Source organism: Meles meles, chromosome 14, assembly GCF_922984935.1.
Source record: "Meles meles chromosome 14, mMelMel3.1 paternal haplotype, whole genome shotgun sequence".
Taxonomy (NCBI): domain Eukaryota; kingdom Metazoa; phylum Chordata; class Mammalia; order Carnivora; family Mustelidae; genus Meles; species Meles meles.
Window position 1 is genome coordinate 7,268,196 of NC_060079.1, and position 25,983 is coordinate 7,294,178.

The window sequence follows — 25,983 nt, forward strand, 5'->3', positions numbered from 1 at the left end:
CTGGGTTACGTGCGCGCGGCGGGTGCCGGAACGTGCTCTCGGGTGGTTGCCCCACCCACCTCGGCCTTGTCTTCTCAGCCTCTGGGGCTTGAAGTTCCCGCCAGGTCGTGGCTGGGCGAGAGCGATGCTGCCTGGTCCGCCTTGGCTTTGAGGAGAGAGGAACGTCCAGACCCCCTGCAGCTTCCTGACGGCGCTGAACCCCGGCAGCCATGTCCACGGGGTTCTCCTTCGGGACCAGCACGCTGGGCTCCACCACCGTAGCCCCCGGCGGGACCGGCGCAGGCGGCGGTTTCTCCTTCGGGACGGGGGCATCTAGGTAACTGCGCTTCTTCGCTTTCCCGGCCCGGGTCTTCTCCGCGAGACTACCGAGGGTGGGCCCGTCCCTCTCCCTTCCCGCTGGGTTCCTTTCTAGTGGGTCTGGGAAAAAGACAAACTTGCGCAGCGCCAGTCTCAGAGTCCTGCCGTTTGGGGGCCTGGTCGGGAGGATGGTCATAGGGCTGTGAGGTCCCCAGAATCCACGATGGTTCACCCAGTGTCCCTGTCGAGTGGGGTCTGGCTGGGTGAAAGGGCCTGGGATTTCACGCTGAGCCCTAGCAGTGCGGCAGTCTGAGGCACAGAACGAATGAACGACATTGTGGGTCATTCTGGGGTTTCAGAAAAGGACAATAGAAAAATTTTAAGGGGGACAATTACAGTTTTATCGCTGATAATTCAGAATTCATTGCAGGATATACGGTTTTGGACATTCCACTGCTTTAATGATTTCGCGGTATTTTAAACGAGCTCACATCTTTGTACCTCATGGAACTCTGTCCTTTGTTACTGTGGTTTTTGTTTTAAATACGTGTTGCAGCATTTCTTGGTGATAATTTTGAACAGTGTGCGTATTAGTATACGTGAGTGTTATGTTGGAATGACTCACATTGTCTTCTAGTTACACTGAAAAATGTAGGTAGCATATTTATCGTTTTTGTGCAACCTGCTAAACCACCGCTTCAGGCGATGACGAAATACAGCCAGCAGAGGTTTAGAAAGAGACATTTAAAATAGTCAAAGGTCATTTTCGTGGCGAGAGATTTAATTTTTAGAACTCAGTCGTTTTAAGGTAAAAGGGGAGCAGTTCATTACATCAAGAAGTATTCATAGAAAATGTTACAAGGTATCTCCTGAAGCTTGAGGGATGTCATCGTAGAGTAAAAAGCCAAAAATATCTTCCTTACATTAAAAAGTGGAGGTACAGGGGCGCTTGGGTGGCTCATTGAGTTAAGCCTCTGCCTTCAGCTCAGGTCATGATCCCATGGTCCTGGGGTTGAGCTCCGCATGGGGCTCTCTGCTTAGCAAGGAGCCTGCTTCCCTCCTTCTCTGCCTACTTGAGAGCTCGTTCTCTGTCAAATAATAAAATCTTAAAAAAATATACGTATAATTTACAAAAAAAGGGGGGGAGGTACAGACTACATAGTCAAGAGAAAAGTCTGGGAATTTCCCTTAATACCTCCTTTTCTCTCTGCACCCTTAACCAGCAAGGCCTGCTAATTTTAATTACCTAGTTTCCATTTGCTTCACTTCAGTGCCACCACCCTGTTGCAAGCTCTTGTCATTCATGGAACCAATATTTATTGAACGCACTCCCATATAATGGACTCTGTTTCAGATGGTGAGATAAATAAGGGTACTGGCTCTTTCTTCCAGGTTTTCAACCAGTAACCCTTCTTATATTTGGTGAAAACTATTCCTATCATCTCCTACTTAGATTAGTTCAATGGAATTGCAATTGCTGTCTCAAAAATCTACTTTGATGTCAATCTTTTTTAACACACTATAGTCAGAGTCATTTTTAAAATTCCCATTGCCTTCCTTTAATGATTTTTCATTATCCCTTGGAATGAAGTAAAAATAAATCTTACCATGATCCACAAGACCCAAATAATCTGGAACCTCTTCAGATTCATCCTGAGCCCATCTCCTCATTTCAATTTGTTCCAATTCAGTAATACAGACTTACTGGGAAAGGAATTATTTCATTTCAGGTACAGGGAAAGAAATAACTGAAACAAAGTTTCAAAGAAAGATACTTACCCTTAATTTATGTGATGCACTTTGATATTTTCTGTTCTGTTCCATTTCATTTTTTAAGATGCCAGTTATGATCTGCTAAATTGATTTTATACTCCTGATGACTCCTAATCTTAGTTTGAAAAATACTGCTGTATCAACTTTGGCATTTTCTTAGTTCCTCAGGTAGGCTTGGCCAAACCCCTTCTGGCTTAGGGGCATTTCCCTCTCATTAGAATTCCCCTCCCACCTCCTTCCTCATATGCCAAGCTAGTGTCTACTTTTGGGACTCAAATATTGGCATCTCCAGAGAGAACTTTTTAGATCTGCAAGTGTAGAGGAGGTTTCCATCTTCATCGTACTCTGTAACGTAGCACTTAATCACAGTTGTAATCAGTTCATTGCATTTTTTGACTTATTTTCTGATCGCAGCAGTAGAATGGAAGCTCCACGAAGCGAAGACCTTTTCATACTTTTTTTTTTTTACCCCCAGTAGACAGTGGAGCTCTACACATTTTTTGAGTGAATGAATGATTGATTAATCCCTTTCTTTCACTGACTAGAAACTTCCTGAAGACAGGATCAGAGTCTTAAATTTACCACTCCATCCTCTGTCCTTGTGACAGTTCCTGGCACATGAAGAGGACTTTAATAAATATTTGTTGAATTACTGAGTAAAAGAATTATAGTGATCAGCTAGAAACATGGACACAGTCTTTAGAAGGGCCTAGATAAAGGGCCCTTGGTTGGTTCAGTCAGAACAGCATGACTCTTGGTTTCGGGATGGTGAAAGCCCCACACTGGGTGGAGAGATTACTTTAAAAAAGAAGGAAAGAAAGAAACTTTAGAAGGGCTTGGATAAATGAATGAAAGGGAAACAATCTTAACATTTGTCTGGTGGAGTGCTGGTTTGGAGACCTGACTTCCCCTAGCGCCATCTGATGATTTGGTCTCTTTAGGTAAATCATTTTAGGGAAGTTACTCTCCAAACCTCAGTTCCCACATCTGGAACAGAGTTGCTGATGAGTAAAGTACTTAGCATCATATCTGGCACTTGGTAAGTGCTCCATAAATGTTACTTTCTAAGTCCACACTAGAGCATGCTGGAGAAGTTAAAACAATATTCCTGACCTGTCGGAGTCAACTGTAACACATTCTGATGAGCCATTGGCAGATAATAGTGGGTTGAGGCAAAACTTGGTCCTGTCTGGAGTAGCTTTTTTTTTTTTTAAAGATTTTATATATTTATTTGACAGACAGAGATCACAAGTAGGCAGAGAGGCAGGCAGAGAGAGAGAGGAGGAAGCAGGCTGTCCGCAGAGCAGAGAGCCTGATGCGGGGCTCGATCCCAGAACCCTGGGATCATGACCTGAGCCGAAGGCAGAGGCCTTAACCCACTGAGCCACCCAGGCGCCCCTGGAGTAGCTTTTAAATAAATTTCTCTCCTGCAGAGGAATTTCTCTTTTGCTTTCTTGAGTAAGAATATACTACTTTGATGTATTTCTTTGGTAATGTTTTCACATTTAATTATGAAACAATGCCTTGTGTCTTCAGTTATCTTAAGTTGTCAAGAAATTTTAAATATTTTGTCTAAAAATACATAATTTCAGAAAAAATAAAAATACGTAATTTCACTGTGCATCTTTATATATTTATGGAATAGCAGTAAAACCAAATGGGATCACTGAATTATTTGGGAGGGAGGAGAGCATAATAACCATTTCCTTAATTTGAGGTCTTCAAAATTTGCCAATAACGTTTATTAGAATACCTTTTTAGCTCAGTTGATTAAGTGTTCAAAGTTTTGTGCTTTGTTAGTGAGACCTTTCAACCCTGTTTTGCCATCCTTCTGTACTTCACATACCTATGTTCCTAGAGATCATTTTAAAGTCAATGATAAACTAAGACACAGGGCACGCTCCCTTTTTTTTGCCCCCCTACTCAGTGTTGATGACTGATTTCAAGTTCTGTTCTCCTCACAAGGATTGGCTGGCGTAATACCTTATATAAAATGTGTTTAGTTGAATTTATTAAGTTCCTAATGATGATAGTAATAACATTTATTAAGTGAAGTTAATTTACCATGCATAATCTCTTTATCTTTTGCACAAAATCTGTTAAGTGGGCATAGTTATTAACATTTTGCATATGAGGAAATAGAGGATCAAGAAGGCTAAGTTATGGCACTCAAGTCGCAGGACATTGGAGAGCTAGTACTGGAACGCAGCCATAATACTGCCGCCTCCTTAAATTGCAGTGTCCCAGACATAAGCTTTTTAAAACTGACCTTGGCTTCCCTTGTGATTATGTCTGTTTGGAAGGGCCGGCAGACAGATAAAGATACCTATATAGGATGAATGGGAGCTCCCATTATGTATATGATATAATCTCTTTTAACTCTCCTGTACAATTTATGGAGTGTCAGGTTGTCAAGACTTTTTGTTTATTTTTATAATTTGTTCTCCCACTGTAGATAGCAAATATGAGCCCCTGAGTTTTGATAAGAACAGTTGAAAGTTGTGAACTTTGTTCACATCACTTGCTATTACCAGCTGTTCTTTTTAAGCTTTCAGAAACTCTGAAGAGAATTTCTGCTGATGAACACATAATCTGGATAGAGGGTAATTTAGCTTTCTATTTTACTATTGCCAGGTTATGTTTTGTCCTTTTCCTCTTCTCACCCCTACCCCAGTTCTTAATGCTGTTTCGGTGACAAGAAAAGTAACTGTATCCCCCTGTCCCCGCCTAAATCCATAAATATGGTGATATGGCAACAGAGAGGTGGCAAAGACCACTTAAAATAACTTTTCTATTTCTGAGTACGTTTTATTTTTCTTTATTTCGTAGTTGGGAAAGAGCAAATGTATTTAGAAATGTGAACTATACATGAGTCATTCAAGAGGAAAATGATCCACATTCATAGGATTTCTCTGTGGCCATTTTAAAATATGCTAACTCTCAATAAAACTTAGAAAAGGAGAATATGTGATACTGTTTATGATTTCCTTGGGATCTGAAATCTTTTGTATGTGACTTATTTTTAAAGAGAACAGGAAAATATTTGAATTTGGTTGGTTAAAAATAAATTGTTAGTTCTTTTTGTATTCTATGGCAATATATTGAATATGTCAAATGAAAGAATGTGTCTAACCTTGAAGAGTTAATTTTTATTTTTCTTAAGGAAATACTGGCTCTAGTAGACTTTATTTTGTGTTTTTTATAAATAAGCAACCCTTCAGTGGGGCTCAATTTTGGAACTCTTGGAAGCACTGCAACTCCTGCAACGACATCTGCTCCTTCAGGTGGTTTTGGAACCGGGCTCTTTGGATCGAAACCTACCACTGGGTTCACTCTAGGAGGAACAAATACAGGTAAGGAGGATTGTCAGATTTCAAGGAGTAGTTATGGGCTATTCCTTTTAAGGTTCTGGTCTATATTTCTTCCCTTTATAGGGATTGTCATTGGTGTCAGACCTAAAAAATGGTAAATAGTAAGATGAAAAAATATATAGGGATGTGCAATTAAGGGCCAGTGATAGGCCTAACATTGGTTATGATCTATTTTAGTATAAAGGAAAACACACATTTAGGGCTTCCTGAGTAGCTCAGTTGGTTAAGGGTCTAACTCTTGATTTCCGCTCAGGTCATGATCTCTTGCTTGCAGAATGAGACCTTCTTTGGGCTTTAAGCTCTTTGGGGAGTCTGCTTGAGATTCTCTCTCTCTTTCCCTGTCCTTCTGCTGTGAACTGCCCCCCACCCAAGCTCTCTCTCAAAAATAAATAAATAAATCTTAAAAAAAGAAGAAAAACAAATTTAAAGAAATGAGTTTTGGTTTTTTTTTTTTTTTAAGATTTTATTTATTTAATTCATCAGAGAGAGCGAGAATAAGCAGGGGAACAGGAGGCAGAGGGAGAAGCAGGCTCCTCACCGAGCAAGGAGCCTGTTGCAGGACTTGATCCCAGGACCCTGGGATCATGACCTGACTGAAGGCAGCCGCTTAACCAACTGAGCCACCCAGGCATCCCAAGATCTCTTTTTTAAAATAACTTCTTTTTTGGTGTACTTGACACAAAGAAGATACGCCTCTTTAAATACAAAGAATTAATTTAATTTTTACATTAGAGTATATAATGCAGTGTTTTACCTTAGTGAAGATAAGTCAAGTTTACCAATTTGGACATTAATTTAATTTAGCATATGTGGGGCAGTCAGCATCCTGTCTTGCTATAACGTTATAATTTGCCTTCCTAAGAGACGTTTTAAGTTTTTGTATTATTAAAACAGTTGTTTCGATGGGAAAAGGGCAAGAGGTCAAGGTTTCTGGTAGACATTTCAATAATAAAAATCTGTTTTTTAATACTTAGAGATATTTGGTTATTATTAAGGTAAAAATATGTTTCAGTAATGCTGCCATTTAAAAAGCTTATTTCTTTATTTACTCTTTATTCTCTACCCTCAGGGCCTCTTGGTCTCTGTTACCACTTTTTGCATTGACATTCCAACTTTGATTGCAACTTTTCACAGCCACACATAGAAAATGTAAGAACTGCAGGAATGCGGGAGCCGCCAGTGAGCTCCTTGAAACAACTTTGTGTGCCAGTGTTTGCTTGGAGTAGCTTTTTTTCTCCTTGCCTAATGTTGTTATAAGCAGTAGTTGTTTGCATTTATAAATCTTATTCCCTATGTAATTATATATAGCCTGTAATATGAAAACCAGTGCTATAGGAAGAACATTTCTATTAGCGGTTTTGGTAGAAGATACTGGTTGTTGTAGTATCATATCCTGAGGATGACTCTTAAGTCTTGCCCTTGTAATAAACCCCCAAAAATGTCATCTTCCATTGATGATTAAATTTTATTTCTCTTTTTGTCCCCAGGAATAGCAACAACTATAACTACAGGATTAACTCTGGGTAAGAATTTTTGAGGAAAGATCCCAGATCTGTGGTTTTCTACTCTTCTCTTTCTTAATATCTCACAGAGCTTGGGTATAGAAGGAAGCATGTAAGGAATCTAATATAGATCAGAGACACTGACTCATCATACAACCTTTCAGTATTGGAGTTTTTAAAAAAGTCAATGACTTTTTAATTCAGAAAAAAGCCTTTAAATACAGAAATGGTTTTTCTCTGGAGGTTTATTTTACATTGTATTTCTGTAGTCATTTGAACCCTTTTAGTGAAAAAAAAAAAAAAAAAAAACAAAACCAAAAAACAACAAACTATAGACCAGAAGTCTTAGAATTAAGCCCTGGTTGTACCTCCAAATCATTGTGCGGTCTTAGGTAGTCATGTAGTATCTGGCAGCTTTTGGTTACCTGTAAAACAAGGGTAGGACTGTTTTTGGATTTCTTTCCAGCTCAAAAACGCCATAGTTCTCTGTAATGATATGCCAAAGGGAATGTGAGTAAGTAGGATGACAGTTAATAATGTCAAAGGAAATGAATGAATGAAAGGACAGTTAAAGTTAAATTTATTAATTAAATTTATTAATTTAATTAAAATTTGAAATAAACTAAAGATTGGTGGGCTTTCTTCATTGGGATGCTACTCGCCTGTTACCAGCAGAAAGTGTAACACATCTGTTCACTACCAGAGTTTTGGACAGGATTGGCTTTGGGCCAAGCAGTTGGATTCTCTTATTTCCCGAGATTATAGAACCCATACAGGATTTCAAAGCACTGTACTCTGGCAGGAATTTCTGGTTGTGGTAAGGGCAATCCAGAAGTTTAATTTCTGGCAGCTGCTTCTCTCAGTGCCTTTAGAGAAAGCCAAAATGCAGGTCATTATGTATTTCCTCATTTAATAGTTTTGAGCAGCTACTACTTCCTAACTCTGTGGCCTTGAGTATACATAATGCTTGGAACATTTAGTGTTAGCTGTTGGTGTGGTGATGATCCTGGTGGTGAGGGTGATACTAATGATGTCAAGAGCACGAGTATGAGTAAGGCATTCTGTGGGTGATGAGGTGAAGGTGGCTGGCAGGTATAGTAATACGTTCTTGTATGACCTGGTAAGTGCTCTAACAGATGTATGAAAGGCACCAAGGGAAGTAGAGGAAGATAAGAGTAGGAGTTTATTTTGGGGGCAGGAAACATCATTCCTGATGGAGAAGTACAACAGTCCAGTCATAAGGGGGTTCAGGGAAATAGGAAAAGTACTTGGTTAGAGTTTAGGGTTCAAAAGTGGGAATGGTAGGGAGAGAGGGGGTGTGAAGAGCAGGTTGGAAGTAGATAGGAAAGGTGGTTGTGTGCCACGCCTTTTGACTCTAGTGTAGAGATAGTATGGACCTGATAAGAGCCTTCAGTCAGAGAGAATCACCAGGGTATTATTTTTTGTTGGTGTTCTCTCTTGTTTTTAAAGTAACAAATAGTTCCAAGAATAGATTAAAGTTTAGAAGGCCTGATAGCACAGAAACAAATTAAGAGGTTATAATTGTTCTTAAGAGGGAGATGACCTGAGCTAAGGGTTTTGAGGATGCTTGTAATCCAGGGATATTTCTGCAGTAGAATCAGCAGAATTTGTGACTAGTAGAATGCAGGAGAGAGAAGGGATGTCAGGAGTGATTATGGTTTCTGGCTTGAGCAACTGAGTGGACCATGGCAGGGGATTTAGGAAATTTTTTATATAGGGAGGCGTAGAGGTGCAGAGTGAAGGGACATCCTGATAAAACTAATCAGTGGAGACTCTGGTAGGTATAGATTTCGACCCGTGTTCCCCTAGCTGAGATTCTGTAGTTGGGAAGTATGGGAGCAGGCCTAGAGCAACAGGCAGTATCATTTAAGAACAGAACAGAGGAAGGAGATGGACAAAAGCAGACTGGAAGGAGTAGCAGGAGTTGACAGAAGAAAAGAAGAGGAAACAGTAGAAGAGGAAACGGTGGTTTAAATAGCGTTGGAGGAAAGGAATATTTTTCTGTTGAGTATAAAGCAAAGGAAGGGTAAGTGCTGTTTTAGGTAAATCCAGTTTTAGGTAAATCCAGGGGTAGAACTGAAATTGGATTTCAATATTACCACATTGATGGGACTTTTTCTTGCTTTTCCTAAATCATAGCATCCTCTTTTAAGTATTCATCATGATTTGGTTCCAATTTCTATGCTTTCCTTTTTCACACCTACCCACCTATCCTTCTAGCTACAAAAGTAGGGCCACGAACTTTTAGGGATCCTGATTGAAACTGGTATAATACATACATAGTTATGGTAAAATAGGATTTGTTTGTTTGTTTGACACAGGAACGCCAACTACTACATCTGCGTCTACAACAGGTTTCAGTTTAGGATTCAGTAAACCCGCTGCATCTGCCACACCATTTGCTCTCCCTATTACTTCTACCTCAGCTAGTGGTCTTCCTCTTTCATCTGCTCTGGCGTCAACTCCAGCAGGTGAGGCAGAATGGGAAAAGCCACGTTTTGTGGTTGAATTTTGTTTTGTTTTTGGCTAGTGAATACAGGTATTCACCTTTATTAAAGATAACTTCAGTTTTGGAAAGTTTTTATTTTAATCACTCAGCAATTATGATCCTACAAAGAAGATCATCATTGGCTTTAAAGCAGCAGGGGTCATCCTAGAAGTTGATCTCTGTTTACAGATCAAAGCAGGGACAGGGTGAGAGGTAACATGTAAAACCATTAATATTCACTTTGTTTTCAAGGAGCATATTGGTGAGAAGAAGGGATAAAGAACTTGCGTAAACCTTGCCTGCCTTAGGATTCATTCCATTTTGAAGTGAATTTGGTGTCCTGGATTGAAAACTATTATTCTCTGGAATCAGTTACCTTATACCATTCTAGTGTTACCTAGAACTCTTATTTGTGTCACTAGCATTTGCCTGAAGGTCTTATTTCTCTTTATTCTTAAGTATATGTAATTTTATCTTTAGCAAGTAGTTTTTTAGGAAAAACTAGAGTGAATTTTGTCATGGACATGAGGGCGGTCTTTTTTGGTGGTGGTGGGGGAATGTTTTGTATTTTCTCTGGTGTTCTTAGAAATGATGTTTCCTTTTGAAGCCTTACAGTTTTACTTTTTATAGCATCTACAGGATTTACCCTAAATAATTTGGGTGGAACAACAGCTACAACTACTACTGCATCAACAAGCCTTTCCTTAGGGGGAGCCTTAGCTGGTTTGGGAGGTTCACTTTTCCAGAGTTCAAATACAGCAGCATCAGGTAATTGATGGTATTCATTTTCCAAAATAGCAAATATTTATATTTAAATTTACTTTATCTGTATTTTGACCTTTTGAACAGACCACTTTGTCTCTTTAACCTGAATGTTTTTGTTTAGTATGAAAACTGAATTATAAAATAATGGCTTCCATGCATAATTGGACATCTTAGCCATATTGTAGAAATAAATTTTTCTACTTCTCAATATTGACTGACTATATAAAGAAACAAAGAAGGGCCTGTTTAAGGAGCCTATAAACTATTCTAGAGAAATTTATCAATAAATGGCAGTTGTAGAGTCTTGGATCATTTGGTATCTAAGTTCATTGTAAAACAACTTGACCTTTTAAGCCCTGGCTTTAAGAATGGCTTTCCATTACAGACATCAGGAAAGGGTATTAGCGTGCTTTGAAGGCAATTAAATTTATTATAGTCAGGCAAAATACTAAAGTATCAATTCACTTGGCAGAGAATACTTAATATTTTCCATCTTAGATTGATTTTTCATTTCTTTCTTATTTTGAAATTAGCCTCATGTTAAGGATTCTGTCGATGTTTTGAGTATTGGGAATGAATAATAGAGGAAACATGATACCATATATAATGTAATATAAGGTACGAGTGAAAAAAAGTTTTCCTCTGATTTGAAAACATTGTATAATTATCTCACATAGCAATATAACATCAAGAATTTCTCTTTAACAATTTTTGTTAGGAACAACATTTTTTGGCATTGAAACATATTAAAATCATAGCATTTCCAATAATACATATGTTCATGTATAGTGGCTATTTAATTTCAGAAATTTTACTCAACACCTCATAGGTGTCTAATACTTGGTTGTGTGGGAGAGGTGAAAGAGTATGACCTAGTGTGTTCTATTAAATAGCTCTTTCATGTACTCTGTTCAGGTACTAAATTTAGTGAAGAAACTCTGGGTCAGTGGAAGGGGAAAAAAGGAGTTGGTGAAGATAATCTGTAAAAATTTGTAGCATTCAAGTTTGCATTATTTTTCAAATACTTGTCTTTGTCACTGTTGTCTCACCTTGTAGATATTCATAATGTCTCCTAATAACTAAATCACTGGATGACTTGTAACATACAGTTCTTTGTAGGATAAGTATTTAAACATCTCTCCTAAAGATTCCTAAGAGAGCAAAACACAAAAATAACAGAAAGGGGAGGTGGAGGATTGTTTTTGTGTCTTGCTAATGAGTTTTTAGGCCTGTTATAATTTTTATTAGGCTCTAGACACACGTCAGTGCTTGATTTATGGTTGTGCTAACCTGAAGATACCCCTGATTTTTTTTTTTTTAAAGATTTTATTTATTTATTTGACAGAGAGAGAGATCACAAGTAGGCAGAGAGGCAGTCAGAGAGAGAGGAAGGGAAGCAGGCTCCCTGCTGAGCAGAGAGCCTGATGTGGGGCTCAATCCCACACCATGACCTGAGCTGAAGGCAGAGGCTTTAACCCACTGAGCCACCCAGGCGCCCCACCCCTGATTTTTTTTTAATGGACATTTATTAAGCTGTATTTTTTTCACACATTGTCAGTATTTAAGCCCAGTTTTCATATATCCCATGCTCTTATTAGTACATCTACTCTTTCCTCTGTTTAAAGTAAATAGCATCTGTCCAAAAAGAACCACAGTTATGTGAGCTTGGTAATGCATGGACTTAGATGATTTACCAATGTGTGGTCTTTAAAATTTTGCTACTTGATTTACAAGCATACATTCATGATTTAAGATTAACTGTAGTTTAGCCCCTTCATTCCTTTTGTCAGTGAGGTAGCATTTAAATAAATGAAGTCTATTTCTTTCATTAAATTTTTTTTGAAAAAGCTTGGGAGTATGAAATTTGATTTTGAACTGTAAGGCTTCTAACTCTCAGTTCTTTAAATTTCATGAATAATAAAACTGTTTGCTTTATGTTATACTGAAATCTTATAAATCATTACTAGATTATTTTATTTATGTAATTTATCTGTTACCAGCTTTATTGGCATATAATGGAGAAGTAAAATTGTAAGATATTTAAAGTGTAGAGCATAATGATTTCATATAATGATTCATGTAACAGATAAACTCTGACCTTTTTAGTAAAGAAAAATTAATAGACCCATAAATACAGAGAACCGATGGTTGCCAAAAGAGTAGGGAGGACAGGCAAAATGGGTGAGGGGGGTTGGTGCAGCCTTCCAGTTATGGAGTAAGTCCCAGGGATGAATATAATCAGTGGTATCGCAATAAGGGTGTGTGGCGACAGATAGGGTGATGACACTTGTGGTGCACATGGCACGTAGAGACTCGTCAAGTCACCGTTGTGCACTGTGTGACATTATGTGTCTACACTTTAAAAAAGTGCCTCACAAGTAAAGAGTAAAATTATGTTATCCAGACGACATACACCATTGCATCCCAGCTTTAGATTGATTCCGTGTTATTTGCTTGATCAATTATGAAGAAAAATGGGATCCAGCTTGAAAGCGCTTGAGAATTTTGGCCATTAAGGGAAAATCATTGTAAAGACTTTCTTTGTAAATTATATTTGGCTTATTTGTAGGACTTGGACAGAATGCTTTAGGCTTGACTTTGGGAACCACAGCAGCTACTTCAACTGCAGGCAGTGAAGGTCTTGGTGGTATAGATTTTAGTAGCTCATCAGATAAAAAGAGTAAGTAATGTTACGTTCTAACAATAACTTAAATTCCTATGTCAGGAAGATTTTTAGTTATATGTTCAGTAGTAAAGTTTTTACTTTTAAATCTGCTTTATATCTCACAAATTTTTTTGTGTATTATGTATTTAAGATTTTATTTTTATAGAAAACTGAGTTTTGTATATGGATATGGTTATGTGGCTATCATTGTGTGTATTAATATATGTTCTTAAGTTGGGACCATGAACACATATATGGTGTATATAAGTTGATACTTGAACAACATGCTTTGAACTGTTTAGGTCCACTTATATGTGAATTTTTTCCAATAAAAGTGGAGTACTGTAAATGTGTTTTCCTTATGATTTTCTTAATATTTTCTTTTCTTTATCTTATTTTATTGTAAGAATGCAGTATGTAGTACATATAACATACAAAGTGTGTGTTAATAGACATTATATTGTCAGTACACTTTCTGGTCAGCAGGAAGCTATTAGTAAAGATTTTGGGGAGTCACATTATGTACAGATTTTCAACTGCCTGGGGGTTTAGGGCCCTTAATCCCTGCATTGTTCAAAGGTCAACTGTATTGGTTTGTAACCTGTTCTTTCTCATATGTTATATCACCAATATTTGTCAGTTCATTAATTCTTTAGGAGTGTTTTATTGCTGCTTGAGTCAGCTTTATGAATTGATATATCATTAATCAGCCATCATTCCATTGTTAGTGTTTGTTTTCAGTTCATATTCTAGGAAGTATTAACATATTGAGCATCTTTATGGGGAGAGGCAATGTAGTATTGTAGCTTAAGGGGATAGACTTGAGCTGAAATCATCTGGCTTCAAATCCCCTCAACTGTTTAGAAGCTCTGTGACCTTGGTCAAGTTACTTATCCCTCTGTGCTTTAGTTTCTTTATCTGTAAAGTGGGGGAAAAGAACAGTAACTACTTGACATTGTTGGTCCGAGGATTACAATTTATAAAACTTCAGTAGAGCCAGGCATGTAGTAAATCTGTCTATGTGTTTGCTTTTATTATAAATTTTCATACATATTTTTGATTATTTTTTTAAGACAAATACCTAGAAACTGAATCGTTGGCTTAAAGAGAGGGAGAGTTTTGGAGACTCTTGGTAAATATTGTGAAATTACTTTCTAGAAAGATTTTACCAATTTATTACCCACCAGCCAGTATGAAAATGCCCTTCTCACTGTGCTCTTGCAATGCAGAATATTCTTTTTAAAAATTACCAATCCAGATTCATTCTGAAAGATGTTTTAGTTTTGTGGATTCCCTGTGCATGATTTTTTGTTTTGTCTTGCAATGTCTCTTCTGCCTCTGATGAAAGCATGTTTCACTAGGGTACTTAAATGCGTATTGCATTGAATCCTCTGAAGAACTTAGAATGAGGTAACAGATGAAGGTGTCCGTATATCTATGTAAGAATTTTTATTTGGATGTGGTTTTTATTATGTAGAGATACTATTCTAGGGTGAAGTACTGTTTTAAAAGCTGGCTATCCTAAAATCCTTTTTTTTTTTTTTTTCATTTTATTTATTTTTTCAGCGTAACAGTATTCATTCTTTTTGCACAACACCCAGTGCTCCATGCAAAACGTGCCCTCCCCATTACCTACCACCTGTTCCCCCAACCTCCCACCCCTGACCCTTCAAAACCCTCAGGTTGCCCTATCCTAAAATCCTTTTAAACTTAGAAAATTTAAGATAACTTTTCTTTGAATGAAAATTGATTTTTATTTTATTTTACTTTTTTTTTTTTTCCAAATTTTATTTGACAGAGAAGAAGAGACAGCTAGAGAGGGAATACAAGTGGGGAGTGGGTGCGGGAGAAGCAGGCTCCCTGCTGAACCAGGAGCCTGATGTGGGGCTTGATCACAGGACCATGGATCATGACCTGAGCTGAAGGCAGATGCTTAACAACTGAGCCACTCAGGTGCCCCCAAAATTGATTTTTAAACATAGGGGTCTGTCTCTTGTTTTTACTTAGTTTTCTTTGTAGCCACATCAAAATTAGAAAAAATAATCTTAGATGTTTTAGCAGCTTATTTTTTTAATCAGCTGAAGCAGTCTGGTATCCTTGAACTATTTTGATTTTAATTATGAAACTGGTTCTCTCTTTATTGTAATTGCTTTTAGGCTCCACGTGAAAGACCTGACTGAGCAAAGGAGTAAGAGAAATATAAGGAGTTAATCTCCCCTCGCCCTCCCCAAACTCTGCCTTCCCCCATTGTCTTCCTCTTGTGTTGTGCCTCAGAGTTGAACAGAAGGAGTATGTAGAATAAGTGCACATGACCTGATAGGCCACATCCAGTTCCTTTTAATCTGCTCTACGTGTCAAGGGGTTCTTTCTTAATCTAAAGGATTTCTCTGTTTCCCTAGCAGCTGCATCAGTTAGCCTGGACCTACTGTTTTGGGTTTGATAGATGAAGAGGGGTAGGAAGCAATGCTCTGTAAGTGGGGGCAGCATGGAGTAAGATCTAGAGACGAGGATGATCTTTACTCTTTTGAAGAACTGCTGGAAAACCAGCAAGTTGCAGCATGGGAAAGTCAGATTCCAGATGTCATAAAGGGAAGGGCCGTGTGTATCATCTTAAAGAGTTTTGTAATTACACGGAGGACTGTTGAGACACACTAGGGTTTTCATGTGAATAATATGACGTGAGATACATGTTTGAAGAAGAGCATTCTGGCAGCCGTGTGGAAGATAATGTGCAGGAGGGCAGGAACAGAGGTGGAGTGCTGACAGCGAGCTTTTATAGCAGTCCACAGGTATTACAGATGCAAAGCTAGATGGACCAGTCAGGGCCCATGGTAGGCTAAAAACAGGCCTAAGTTTTATGTATACAGGTTTATGTGTATATAAATGTCTGTAAATATAATAAAAATGGAATATCAAAGAAAGAGCAAAATAGTACGTTAATGAATAAAAAAGTTGAAGTCTGTGGGAAAAAAATTAAATCCCTACTTTATCTTACTGTGTCTCATCCAATCAAAGGCTTCCATCTGTAGAACTTGGATACCAATTTCAGAAATGTTAAACTATGAAAGAGAAATATCAAAATACAAAGTAAGGAAAAATAAATTGTAGTTAGATTAAAAAGGTAAACAAAAGAAACCCTATTGACAAAGGCAAAGGTAAATGACAGATTGGAAGTAAAATACTTGATGTTTAGATGCTTATTTTTTTTCACATTTTAACATCTGAAATTGAGATGTATCTTAAAATTAGGTTCTCATTTTAGAAATAGACACATGAAATGTATGTATGAGACAATTAATATGCTTTATGTTGAAATAGCTCTTAGAAGTCAGTGAGAAACATGCCTCAGAGATGAACAAATAGCCTGAATAGACCATTCACTAAAGGAGATAGATTTGTCTAATTATTATTTGAAATGTTTTACTTAGTACAGTCAGAAATAGGAATTTAGATTATAATGAAGTGGCATTTTTCACCTATGTACTGGCAGTGATTGTTTTAGAAAAATGTACATTATTGTTGATGGTGTGATGGAAAAATTACTTATTCATAGTAGGTGGGAAGATAAATTGGAACAGTTGTTTTAAATTAAAAAAAAATTTTTTTTAAATATTTTATTTATTTGACAGAGAGAAATCACAACTAGGCAGAGAGGCAGGCAGAGAGAGAGGAGGAAGCAGGCTCTCTGTGGAGCAGAGAGCCCCATGCGGGGCTCGATCCCAGGACCCCGGGATCATGACCTGAGCCGAAGGCAGAGGCTTTAACCCACTGAGCCACCCAGGCGCCCCGGAATAGTTGTTTTAAAGGATCAGTTTGATAATACGTCAGCTTTCCTTGATGTAACCTTTGACCTATAAATTCCTCTTTTTTTGGGAATACAAATAAAGTCATGCACAAGTATTTGGAGATAAAGACATTGACTGTAGCAGCATTGTTTATATAGTAAATGTTCATATGTTAAGAAGAAGGCTGGGCTTAAAGGTTCTGATACAGCTATGTCATCAGTATTCTGTGGTCATTTAAAATCACGTTAAGTGACATGAAAAAGACTTAATTACAACATCCTGAGAAAGTGTGTTAACATAACTTATGGTCATCTTGATCATGTTTAAAAATGGGTGTGGCCAAAAAAGTGTCAAAACAGGTTGTAAGAGAAACCATTAAGGTTCTCTGATGGGATGAAGTTTTGTGTGTTCCTGTATTTTCTTAATTAAGCGGGTCTTATTTTGTAGTGTGAAATAAATTCTGGAAAAGCAGAAAGTGAGTCACTGCATTTTGCTGACGGAGCATTTTTACTTTTCTACTTTTAGACATACACTAATAATGATAGCCACTAAATAGGTGTTCATGAGAAAGGTGTTGATATATCTGCACACATTAAAAACATCATCTTAAAAATTGCTTCTTTTGTAAATATTTAGAGACATCCAGGTAGTCTGACATATTTTAGTATTATAAACTGATAGAATCTAAGAAAGCATCAAGTAGTACTTGCAGGAGTTAAACTGTGCTAAGCAAGAATATTTTTCATAGAAGATAGTTGAAAGAGGAAGATTCTTGCCCTTGAAAGAAATAGATACAAATCAGCTACATAACTCTCTGTTTATATGTATACAAACATGTCACCATAGTATGTTGTGTTTGGAGTTTGTGACAGGTGACCTCACATGATGTCTAAAAGTCTGTCCGTAAAATGCTTAGAAGTTTCTGTTTATACCTAAGTTTGTGTTGAATTAAAACTTGAATTTGGAATACATTGTTAAATGACCTGTTTTTACATGAAGCTTCTTGAATTTTCTAGGTGATAAAACAGGAACAAGACCAGAGTAAGTTTACAATTTAACATTTAAAATATTTTATTTGAAGAATTTTATTTGTTAATTTATAGGCAGGTGATATCATTGGAAGTAAATGAAACTATATAGACATTTAGAAGAAAAATTCTTTGAATCAGTTTTTGTCTAAAATAAAATAATAAACATATGCTCTGGAAAGATTTTGGAAGGTCAGATCTTTAATTTTTAATCATTAGGAAAGTTTATAACCAATTCTTTCTGGAATACTTTATGCTCAGTTTTACGTGTATATACCTTTTATATATAAACTACTATACCAGTCGCATTTATTTTCTGAAGAGGGAGGAAAGCCTCCATATACATCATATAAGTTTGAAGATCACTATTTTTATTACCACTTATATTTTCTCACCTAATTTATATTACATTAGATAAAATATTTGTAAATAAATGATCAAGTTCATGCCTTCAAAATATCTTATGTATATTTTATCTCTATTACATAAATGAGAAAGCTTGAAGAGACTGAGGTTTGCTTAGGGTTATATCAAGGAAGTAGTAGCAGATCTGTGACTGAGATTTAACTCATAATTACATTACAGCATGCCAAATTTCACCTTTTCCTATCCTTAAATATGTATGATTCCCTTAGCCTATCCGTAGGTTTTATTTTGTTGAAGAATAAATTGAAATTTTAAAATCAAGTAAAATATAATGAGCATCTCGTTATGAGAAGTTTGTAGACTTTCTTTACTGAATGCTTAATATTTTTGAACTGAATAAAAGGCCAGTCATAGAATTTTTGAGCCAGGGAAACTTAGTTCAAAATTTAATCTCTTGTATTTTCTAATTTTTTTCTTAAACATTTGGTCACATGCATTTATGTGTACTTATGATATATGCCAGTCTTTTTAGAAAAGAAATCTCCCTGTCAGATGAATTGTTAAAGCTACTTTAAAAGTCAGGAAACTTAACAGTTTTTTATAAAGAGATTTGAAATCAAGCATGAGAGCTATAAATGGGGAATATTTGTTTTACTTCCTCCCCTTTAACACTTAACTGTAGTGGAACTCAGCTGTCAGCTTTTTATAATCTCAATGGCTTTAATATATCTGTGGCATTTTTCTTAGGGATAGTAAAGCACTGAAGGATGAAAACCTACCTCCTGTCATCTGCCAGGATGTTGAAAACCTCCAGTAAGTGTGTCAAATAGAATTGGATAGAGCATGTTGAAGAATGTTAGAATCTATTTTAAGGGGAACATCTCTTCTTCCTCTTTAACATTTTAACTTGGGTAAAAATTTTAATATTTTTATAAACAAAGCAGAATAATGGGAATTAAAATTGTTACTGTCATTCTGAAAAAAGCATGTGAACTGTGAATGAATTTTTAGTATTTCCTTTTTAAAACACTAGGACTCTGACCAGCCTATAGTAAATGTACTTTTTTCCTGTAGGAAACCAAAGGTGTATTTTTTTAAAATTCAGTTTTATGTATCTTTTTAGGAAATTTGTGAAGGAACAGAAACAGGTACAAGAAGAAATTAGTAGAATGTCTTCAAAAGCCATGCTCAAAGTACAGGAAGATATTAAAGCTCTGAAGCAGCTTCTGTCACTGGCTGCCAGTGGATTACAGAGGAACACCCTCAATATTGACAAGTTGAAAATAGAAACTGCTCAGGTAAACTAACTTACAGTAATTTTATTGTAGGGTTTTGTTTTGTTTTATTTAAGTAGAAATTATTTTATAGTTTATAAGACTTGATACAGATATACTGTAAGAAAACTGCATAGCTTGAGTACTTTTTAAAAAAAGGTTTTATTTATTTGAGAGAGAGAGAGAGAGAAAGAGGGCATGAGAGGGAGGAGGGTCAAAGGGAGAAGCAGACCCCTTGCTGAGCAGGGAGTCAGTTGCAGGACTCAGTGTTGGGTTCCAGGATCATGACCTGAGCCGGAGACAGTCGCTTGACCAACTGAGCCACCCAGGAGCCCTAGCTTGAGTACTTTTAAGTTGCTGTGATAATAGTAGTCACTAGTTTGTATTGAGTTCTTATTATTTATGAGGCAGTATTTTAAGCAATTTATATTAGTCCAGTTTAGTTTTCATGACAGCTCTATGAGGTAGGCAGTCTTATCTTGGTTATATAAATAAGAATATGGGCAGAGAGGTTTGTTAATAAATGGAAGAGTTTGTCAGTAAGTAGAAGAGCTGATACTCTTAACTAGTTTGTTTCCTAAGAGTGCCTGCTGGCTAAATTGCTATATCGTACAAGTGAGGCAGAAAAATATGTTTTTAAAAATCTGCCAGCCATTAAATAAAAACTATATTATGCTTTTTAAGTATTAAAAATTCTGATGACTTGCCAGTCTTATGTCTTAGTTAAAAATGTTAAAGAGTCTCATGCTTTTTGCCATTCATGTGTACTTGTTTTTTCTTTCTATGGTATAATATATGTAAAATATATAATACATTGTTCTTATCTACATTGTTGGGGAAGAATGATGGTAGATGATTTGTTTTATATTTCACAATTATAAAATATACTTCATTGGCTCATGGCAGTCTAGAAATCTTTCCCTAAAGTTTTCTCTCATCTGTTAAAGAACTTTATGTGAAATGTCTTTTTAAAGATTTATTTATTTTTTAGAGGACACTCACTCACCGGTGGGAGGGGCAGAGGGAGAGGGGCAGAGAATCTCCAGCAGACTCCATACTCAGCCTGGAACCCAATGCGGGGCTTGATCTCATGACAGCTGCACCACCCGGATGCCCCTGTGATATGCCTTTTTAAAACATGGGCTTAGGGGTGCCTGGGTGGCTCAGTGGGTTAAAGCCTCTGCCTTTGGCTCAGGTCATGATCCCGGGGTCCTGGGATCAAGCCCCGCATCAGGCTCTCTGCTCAGCAGGGAGCCTGCTTCCTCCTCTCTCTCTGCCTGCCTCTTTGCCTACTTGTGATCGCTGTCTGTCAAATAAATAAAATCTTAAAAAAAAATGGGCTTATCAGAGTGCTATGCTCTTCATAAATAGATACTATGTTAAGTAAAAATTTGAAAAGTTTGTATACTTTTTTATTGAAATATTGACATATAAAACTATGTTAGTTTCAGGTGTGCAATGTAATGATTCAGTATTTATATATATTGCAAAATGACCCAACAAATCTGGTTAATATCTACTACTATACTAAGGCAAAAAAACTTTTCCTGTTGATATGAGAACTTTTAAGATCTACTCTCCTAGCAACTTGTGAATATACAATACAGTATTATTAACTATAGTCACCATGCTGTACATTAAATACCTAGGACTTACTTGATTTAAAATTAGAAGTTTGTATGTGCTTATGTGTCTTCAAGTCAACTAAGTTAAGGTACTTTTTTTTTTTTAAGTAAGAGAACTTAAATAGAGATTGAAAATCAGTGAGGTGCTAGCAGAATGGGATGTAATGTGATAAAACCAGAATATCAGTCTTGAAAAACCACTGGTTAGAAGATTGGAATTGCACTAAAGAACAATAGAAGGCGATATAAGAATGGTTAAGTGTATAAGCTTTAAAACGGGGCCGCTTTGATACAGTTCTCATGTATTCCAGCTACATGGGTGTGGATAAGTTACCTCATGTCCTTATAAGTTCTCCTCTTCATTGGTATAAGGGAGACGTCACAAGGGGGATGTCATGTAGATTAGAAGGTCGTTATTGAGGATAGACCATGATATAGTATACATAAAGCCTTTTAGCATAGTGCTTGGTACATAGTAAGTTACCAGAATTTTAACTGCTGCTACATCAGCCTCGACATTATTACTGCTGCTACCTTGCTTCTTTAAAACAGCATTTTCTATATTTGTATATTAAAGATTTTTAAATAATAGCAGTCTTTTGCTGTAGATGAATTAACTTCATGAATTTTACAGAAGTCCATAGTTCTTTTTTTTTTTTTTTAAGATTTTATTTATTTATTTGTCAGAAAGAGGGAGAGAGAGAGAACATAAGCGGGGGTAGTGGCAGGCAGAGAGACAAGCAGGCTGAGCAAGGAGCCCAGTGTGGGACTCAATTCCAGAACCCTGGGATCCTGACCTGATCCGAAGGCAGTCGCTTAACTGACCTAGCCACCGAGGCACCCTGAAGTCCATAGTTGTTAAAATAGATCAGCAAGTCATTATAAATTTATCATAAAGTTTTTTTAAATATGTACTTTGTCTTGTTTGGGAAGAGGTTTTAGCAACTTGTAAAGCAGGTTATATATAGCATGTTCTCATAACGTGTGTGGCATTGTTTGAAATTTCAGTCCAGAGAAAATTGGTTTTTTAAACTTTTTTTTCTGTTTGTTTTTTGTTTTTTAAAAACCTCTGATCTATTAGGAGTTAAAGAATGCTGAAATAGCTTTAAGAACCCAGAAAACACCACCTGGACTCCAACATGAAAACACAGCTCCTGCTGAGTAAGTTACTGGATTTTCTCACTTTAAGAAAGCAAAACAGTCCAGTACAGGGGCTAAGAATTTTTAGTTTAGTTTGTAGCAGACCTGGGTTAATAAGCACTTAACGTGGATTTCTCATTTAATTCTCATAATAACCCTAAGAAGGCAGTTCTTACCTTCATTTTATTGGAGGGTAACTAACAGCTAAGATCTAAGCGTTTAACCACTATTATGCAGTTATACTTTATTTACCTTTTACTTACAGGGCCTATTCCACTATATTAAATTTTGCAGGTAGTAGAATCTTATATTTTACCAATAAGGACTTTTTAATTTAAAAATAATTTTATGATAGTCCTTTCTTAAAAGAGGGCATTCTAGAAATAGTTTAGCCCTTTTACTTATTTGCTTAAAATGTTTTATTCACATAGGCAGTAAGTCTTCAGGAAGAGCAATTAGAAAATGTAGATAAGTTAAAATTGAAAAAAATTCATCTGTAATCTCTACCTAGGTTGTATATTTGTGAAGTTGCCATGTAATCTCTATCTTCTCTCTTTATATCCTTTTGTGTTGCTAGAGATAATAATAGCTAATACTTATCAGATGCTTACCATATGCCAAGGGGTATGCTTAACACTTTACCTGCTTTATCTCATTTTCCACAAAACCTCTACAATTGTTATTCCATTCTTAGAGATGAGGAGCCTGAGGCATGAAGAGGTGAAGCCCTGAACTTGTGAGTGGTATAGGTCTGTCTGACTTCTGATCCCTCACTTTCTCTTTTAACTTTTTATTAGATATAATTTCAGGCTTATAGAGAAGTTTCAAGGATAAAACAAAGAATTCCCATATATCTTTTATCCGGTTTCCTTACATGTTAATATTTTTACTGTATATTTTTTTTCCTTTGCTTTTTATGTGTATATATGTATTTTCCCCCTTAACAGTTTGAGTTATTTGCAGACATAATGCCCTTTATATTAAAATATTTTAGTTTGTATTCCTTAAATGTAATATTCTGTTACATAACCACAGTTCAGTGATCAAAATTAGGAAATTAACAAGGATGGTGATGCTCCCCTTATTCAGGTTGGCATGGTCTGTGCTTTCTCACTGGACTGCCTCTAATATTTTATTCCTTTGTCTTGTTCTCCATGCTGCCATCAGAACTAGTTTTAAAATGGGTGAATTGTATCATTTTCCACTGCAAAAAGCTTCTATAGTTCTCCATTTCTTACAGAATAACATTCAGCTTGATTTGCATGCTATTTAAGGTCCCTTTTTATCTTTCTAGCAGCATTCTTTGGTTAAATTTATCAGAATACTAGTAGTACTACACATTCTTTCTGTAAACACTATAGTGTTTTCAGATTATAAATAAAAGAACCTTGAGTGCTTCCTTGTAAACTCTGGTTGACAATTGCACTCTTAAAAAAACTTTTTACTTTGAACTTATTTTAAACCTTAAGAAAACCTGCAAAAATGGTAGTACAAAGAATTTCCTTATTTCCCTTACCTTGCCAACCTTAACATTAACATACATACTGCGTAACCACCAAGAATAGGAAATTAACCAAGAATAGAAAATTAATATAGGCATGATATTCTTAACCAAGCTACAGAAATTACTTGAGTTTTATTGACTTTGCCACTAAAGTGCTTTTTCTTTTCCAGGATCTGATCTGTTTTCTACCAGTGTACTTTTCCGATTCCAGGATCCTATTCACTTTGCATTTAGTTGTTTTCTCCTTGATCTCTCCCAATCTGTAACAGTTATTCAGTTTTTTTTTTTAAGATTTTATTTATTTATTTGACAGAGACAGACACAGTGAGAGAGGGCACAAACAGGGGCAGTGGGAGAGGGAGAAGCAGCCCTACCGCCAAGCAGGGAGCCCAATGAGGGGCTTGATCCCAGAAACCTGGGATCGTGACCTGAGCCGAAAGCAGATGCTTAACATTTGAGCCACCCATGCGCCCCAGTTATTCGATCTTTATTTGTCTTTCATGACCCTGATTCTTCTAAAGAATATAAAACTACTTTGTAGATTATCCCTTAATTGGGATTTTTCATGATTAGAGTAAGGGTGTGCATCTATTTGTGATAACCTGTTTTTCTTTCAGTAATATCTGTGCTCTGTCATTAGGTTGTTGGACTAAGTCAAAGGCCTACTTAAATGGGAGCATATATTTATTTGGTATTTTGAATGTAAGGAGAGGAATATTTTTAAAACTTCTGACTCTGTAAATGTTTTTGTGTAGCTACTTCAGAATCTTGGTTCAGCAGTTTGAGGTACAGCTTCAGCAGTACAGACAGCAGATTGAAGAACTAGAAAACCATCTTGCCACTCAAGCGAATAACTCACATATAACTCCTCAAGGTAACATGCTTTCTTTGGTGATTTTTTTTTTTTTTTTTTTGATAGCACTATTTTTTGGTAAGAGAAGTTAAGGTGTTATTACATAGTAGATATTTTAAATAACTACTAGTAGTTGTCTTAGACTGCTGTAAGAAAATTTCCTTAAAGCCTTGATTAGATCTTTATTCTCTGTTAATAGAAAGTACATTATTGTGAATTGTTACTATGCTAACCAGGGCAGAAGTCTCAGGGCCTCCTCCCTTCCCCCAATGACTGATGCAAACACCCCACTCTCAGTCTGCTCACTGTGCTGTCTTGTCTTATTCATACAAATATTCATGTAGTTTTCTCTTCTTAGACTTTGTACCAAAAATTGGACTCAAGTTACAGAAAAATAATACTGATTGTGTTACATAGATATTTGTGTGATAATATAATTTTCTTTTATAGATTTGTCAATGGCTATGCAGAAAATTTATCAAACATTTGTAGCTTTAGCTGCACAACTTCAGTCTATTCATGAAAATGTAAAGGTAAGTTTTCATTACCAGTTCACATATCAGTATATCTAGACCCAAGTGAAGTATTTATTTGCAGAGCATTCATGCCTGTTATAGGATTAGATAAAATTACATGTAAGTGAAAAAAACTAAAACTAAAATAATCCATAATCATGCTCAGACACAATCACAGATCTATTTTTTTTCCCAAAAAGATCTAAGTATTCTATGCAATCAGCTATTTTAACTTTTTTCAGTAATACATTGTAAACAACTTCCTGTGTTAATGCATATATTTCTTCAACATCATTTTTAGTAGTTACATAGGATTTCATTGTATATACATGTATAGTTTCCTTACCCAGTCCTCTTTTGTTGGACATTTAGGTTGTTTCCATCTGTACCGCTTAAGCAGCACTACAGAAAATAAACATTCTTAGTTAGCAAAGTCATTTTGCACTGCTTTAACTTTACAAATAATGTAAATGCTTATTGATCATCACGTACTTCAAACACTTTTCCCTTTAAATACAGGGAACTATTTGTGTTTATTAAATAATAAAAATAAAATAATTTGTCACTGAACATTTTGTGCCTTGTGTAATGTTAGTTTTTAAAATTTAAGTGAATGTTAAATATACATATACTTTTTCCAACTAGTTGGGCAAATATAATTAAATCCTTTCTTGGAGTTATATAGTTAGAAAAATCTTTAATATTCTAAGTATCCAAACCTGAGTCTAAATAAAGTTTGAGATTACCATTATTTTCATTTTTATTTTAATCTGTTCATGGTAATAAATGTTTTAAGAAGTTAACCATTTAAATATACCATGTTTGAAGTGAGCATAATTTGGACCTTTTGCTTTAATATCTTTAAAATTCTAAACCAAATTTTTTAAATAGTTTAGTTTTAGGGATGCCTGGGTGGCTCAGTCGGCTAAGCATCTGCCTTCAGCTCAGGTCATGATCCCAGGGTGGTGGGATTGAGTCCCATATCAGGCTCTCTGCTCAGCGGGGAGTCTG

At 36.3% G+C, this 25,983-nt stretch overlaps 1 protein-coding gene across 3 annotated transcripts in view; it reads left to right on the forward strand.

The window, feature by feature from the left end:
- NUP58 (nucleoporin 58) overlaps window positions 1–25,983 on the forward strand; it is a 39,252-nt gene continuing 13,269 nt past the window's right edge. Inside the window, exons 1-12 of one of the 3 annotated variants that reach the window (XM_045978052.1) lie at window positions 1–316; window positions 5,281–5,423; window positions 6,929–6,964; window positions 9,286–9,435; window positions 10,092–10,220; window positions 12,787–12,897; window positions 17,684–17,708; window positions 18,809–18,874; window positions 19,185–19,359; window positions 22,042–22,121; window positions 24,360–24,478; window positions 24,908–24,990. In XM_045978052.1, the coding sequence (XP_045834008.1) occupies window positions 210–316; window positions 5,281–5,423; window positions 6,929–6,964; window positions 9,286–9,435; window positions 10,092–10,220; window positions 12,787–12,897; window positions 17,684–17,708; window positions 18,809–18,874; window positions 19,185–19,359; window positions 22,042–22,121; window positions 24,360–24,478; window positions 24,908–24,990 (1,224 nt within the window). In that variant the 5' untranslated portion in view covers window positions 1–209. Of the gene's footprint in view, window positions 317–5,280; window positions 5,424–6,928; window positions 6,965–9,285; window positions 9,436–10,082; window positions 10,221–12,786; window positions 12,898–17,683; window positions 17,709–18,808; window positions 18,875–19,184; window positions 19,360–22,041; window positions 22,122–24,359; window positions 24,479–24,907; window positions 24,991–25,983 lie in introns of all 3 variants that reach the window. The other 2 variants (XM_045978051.1, XM_045978054.1) reach the window with 2 other exon arrangements.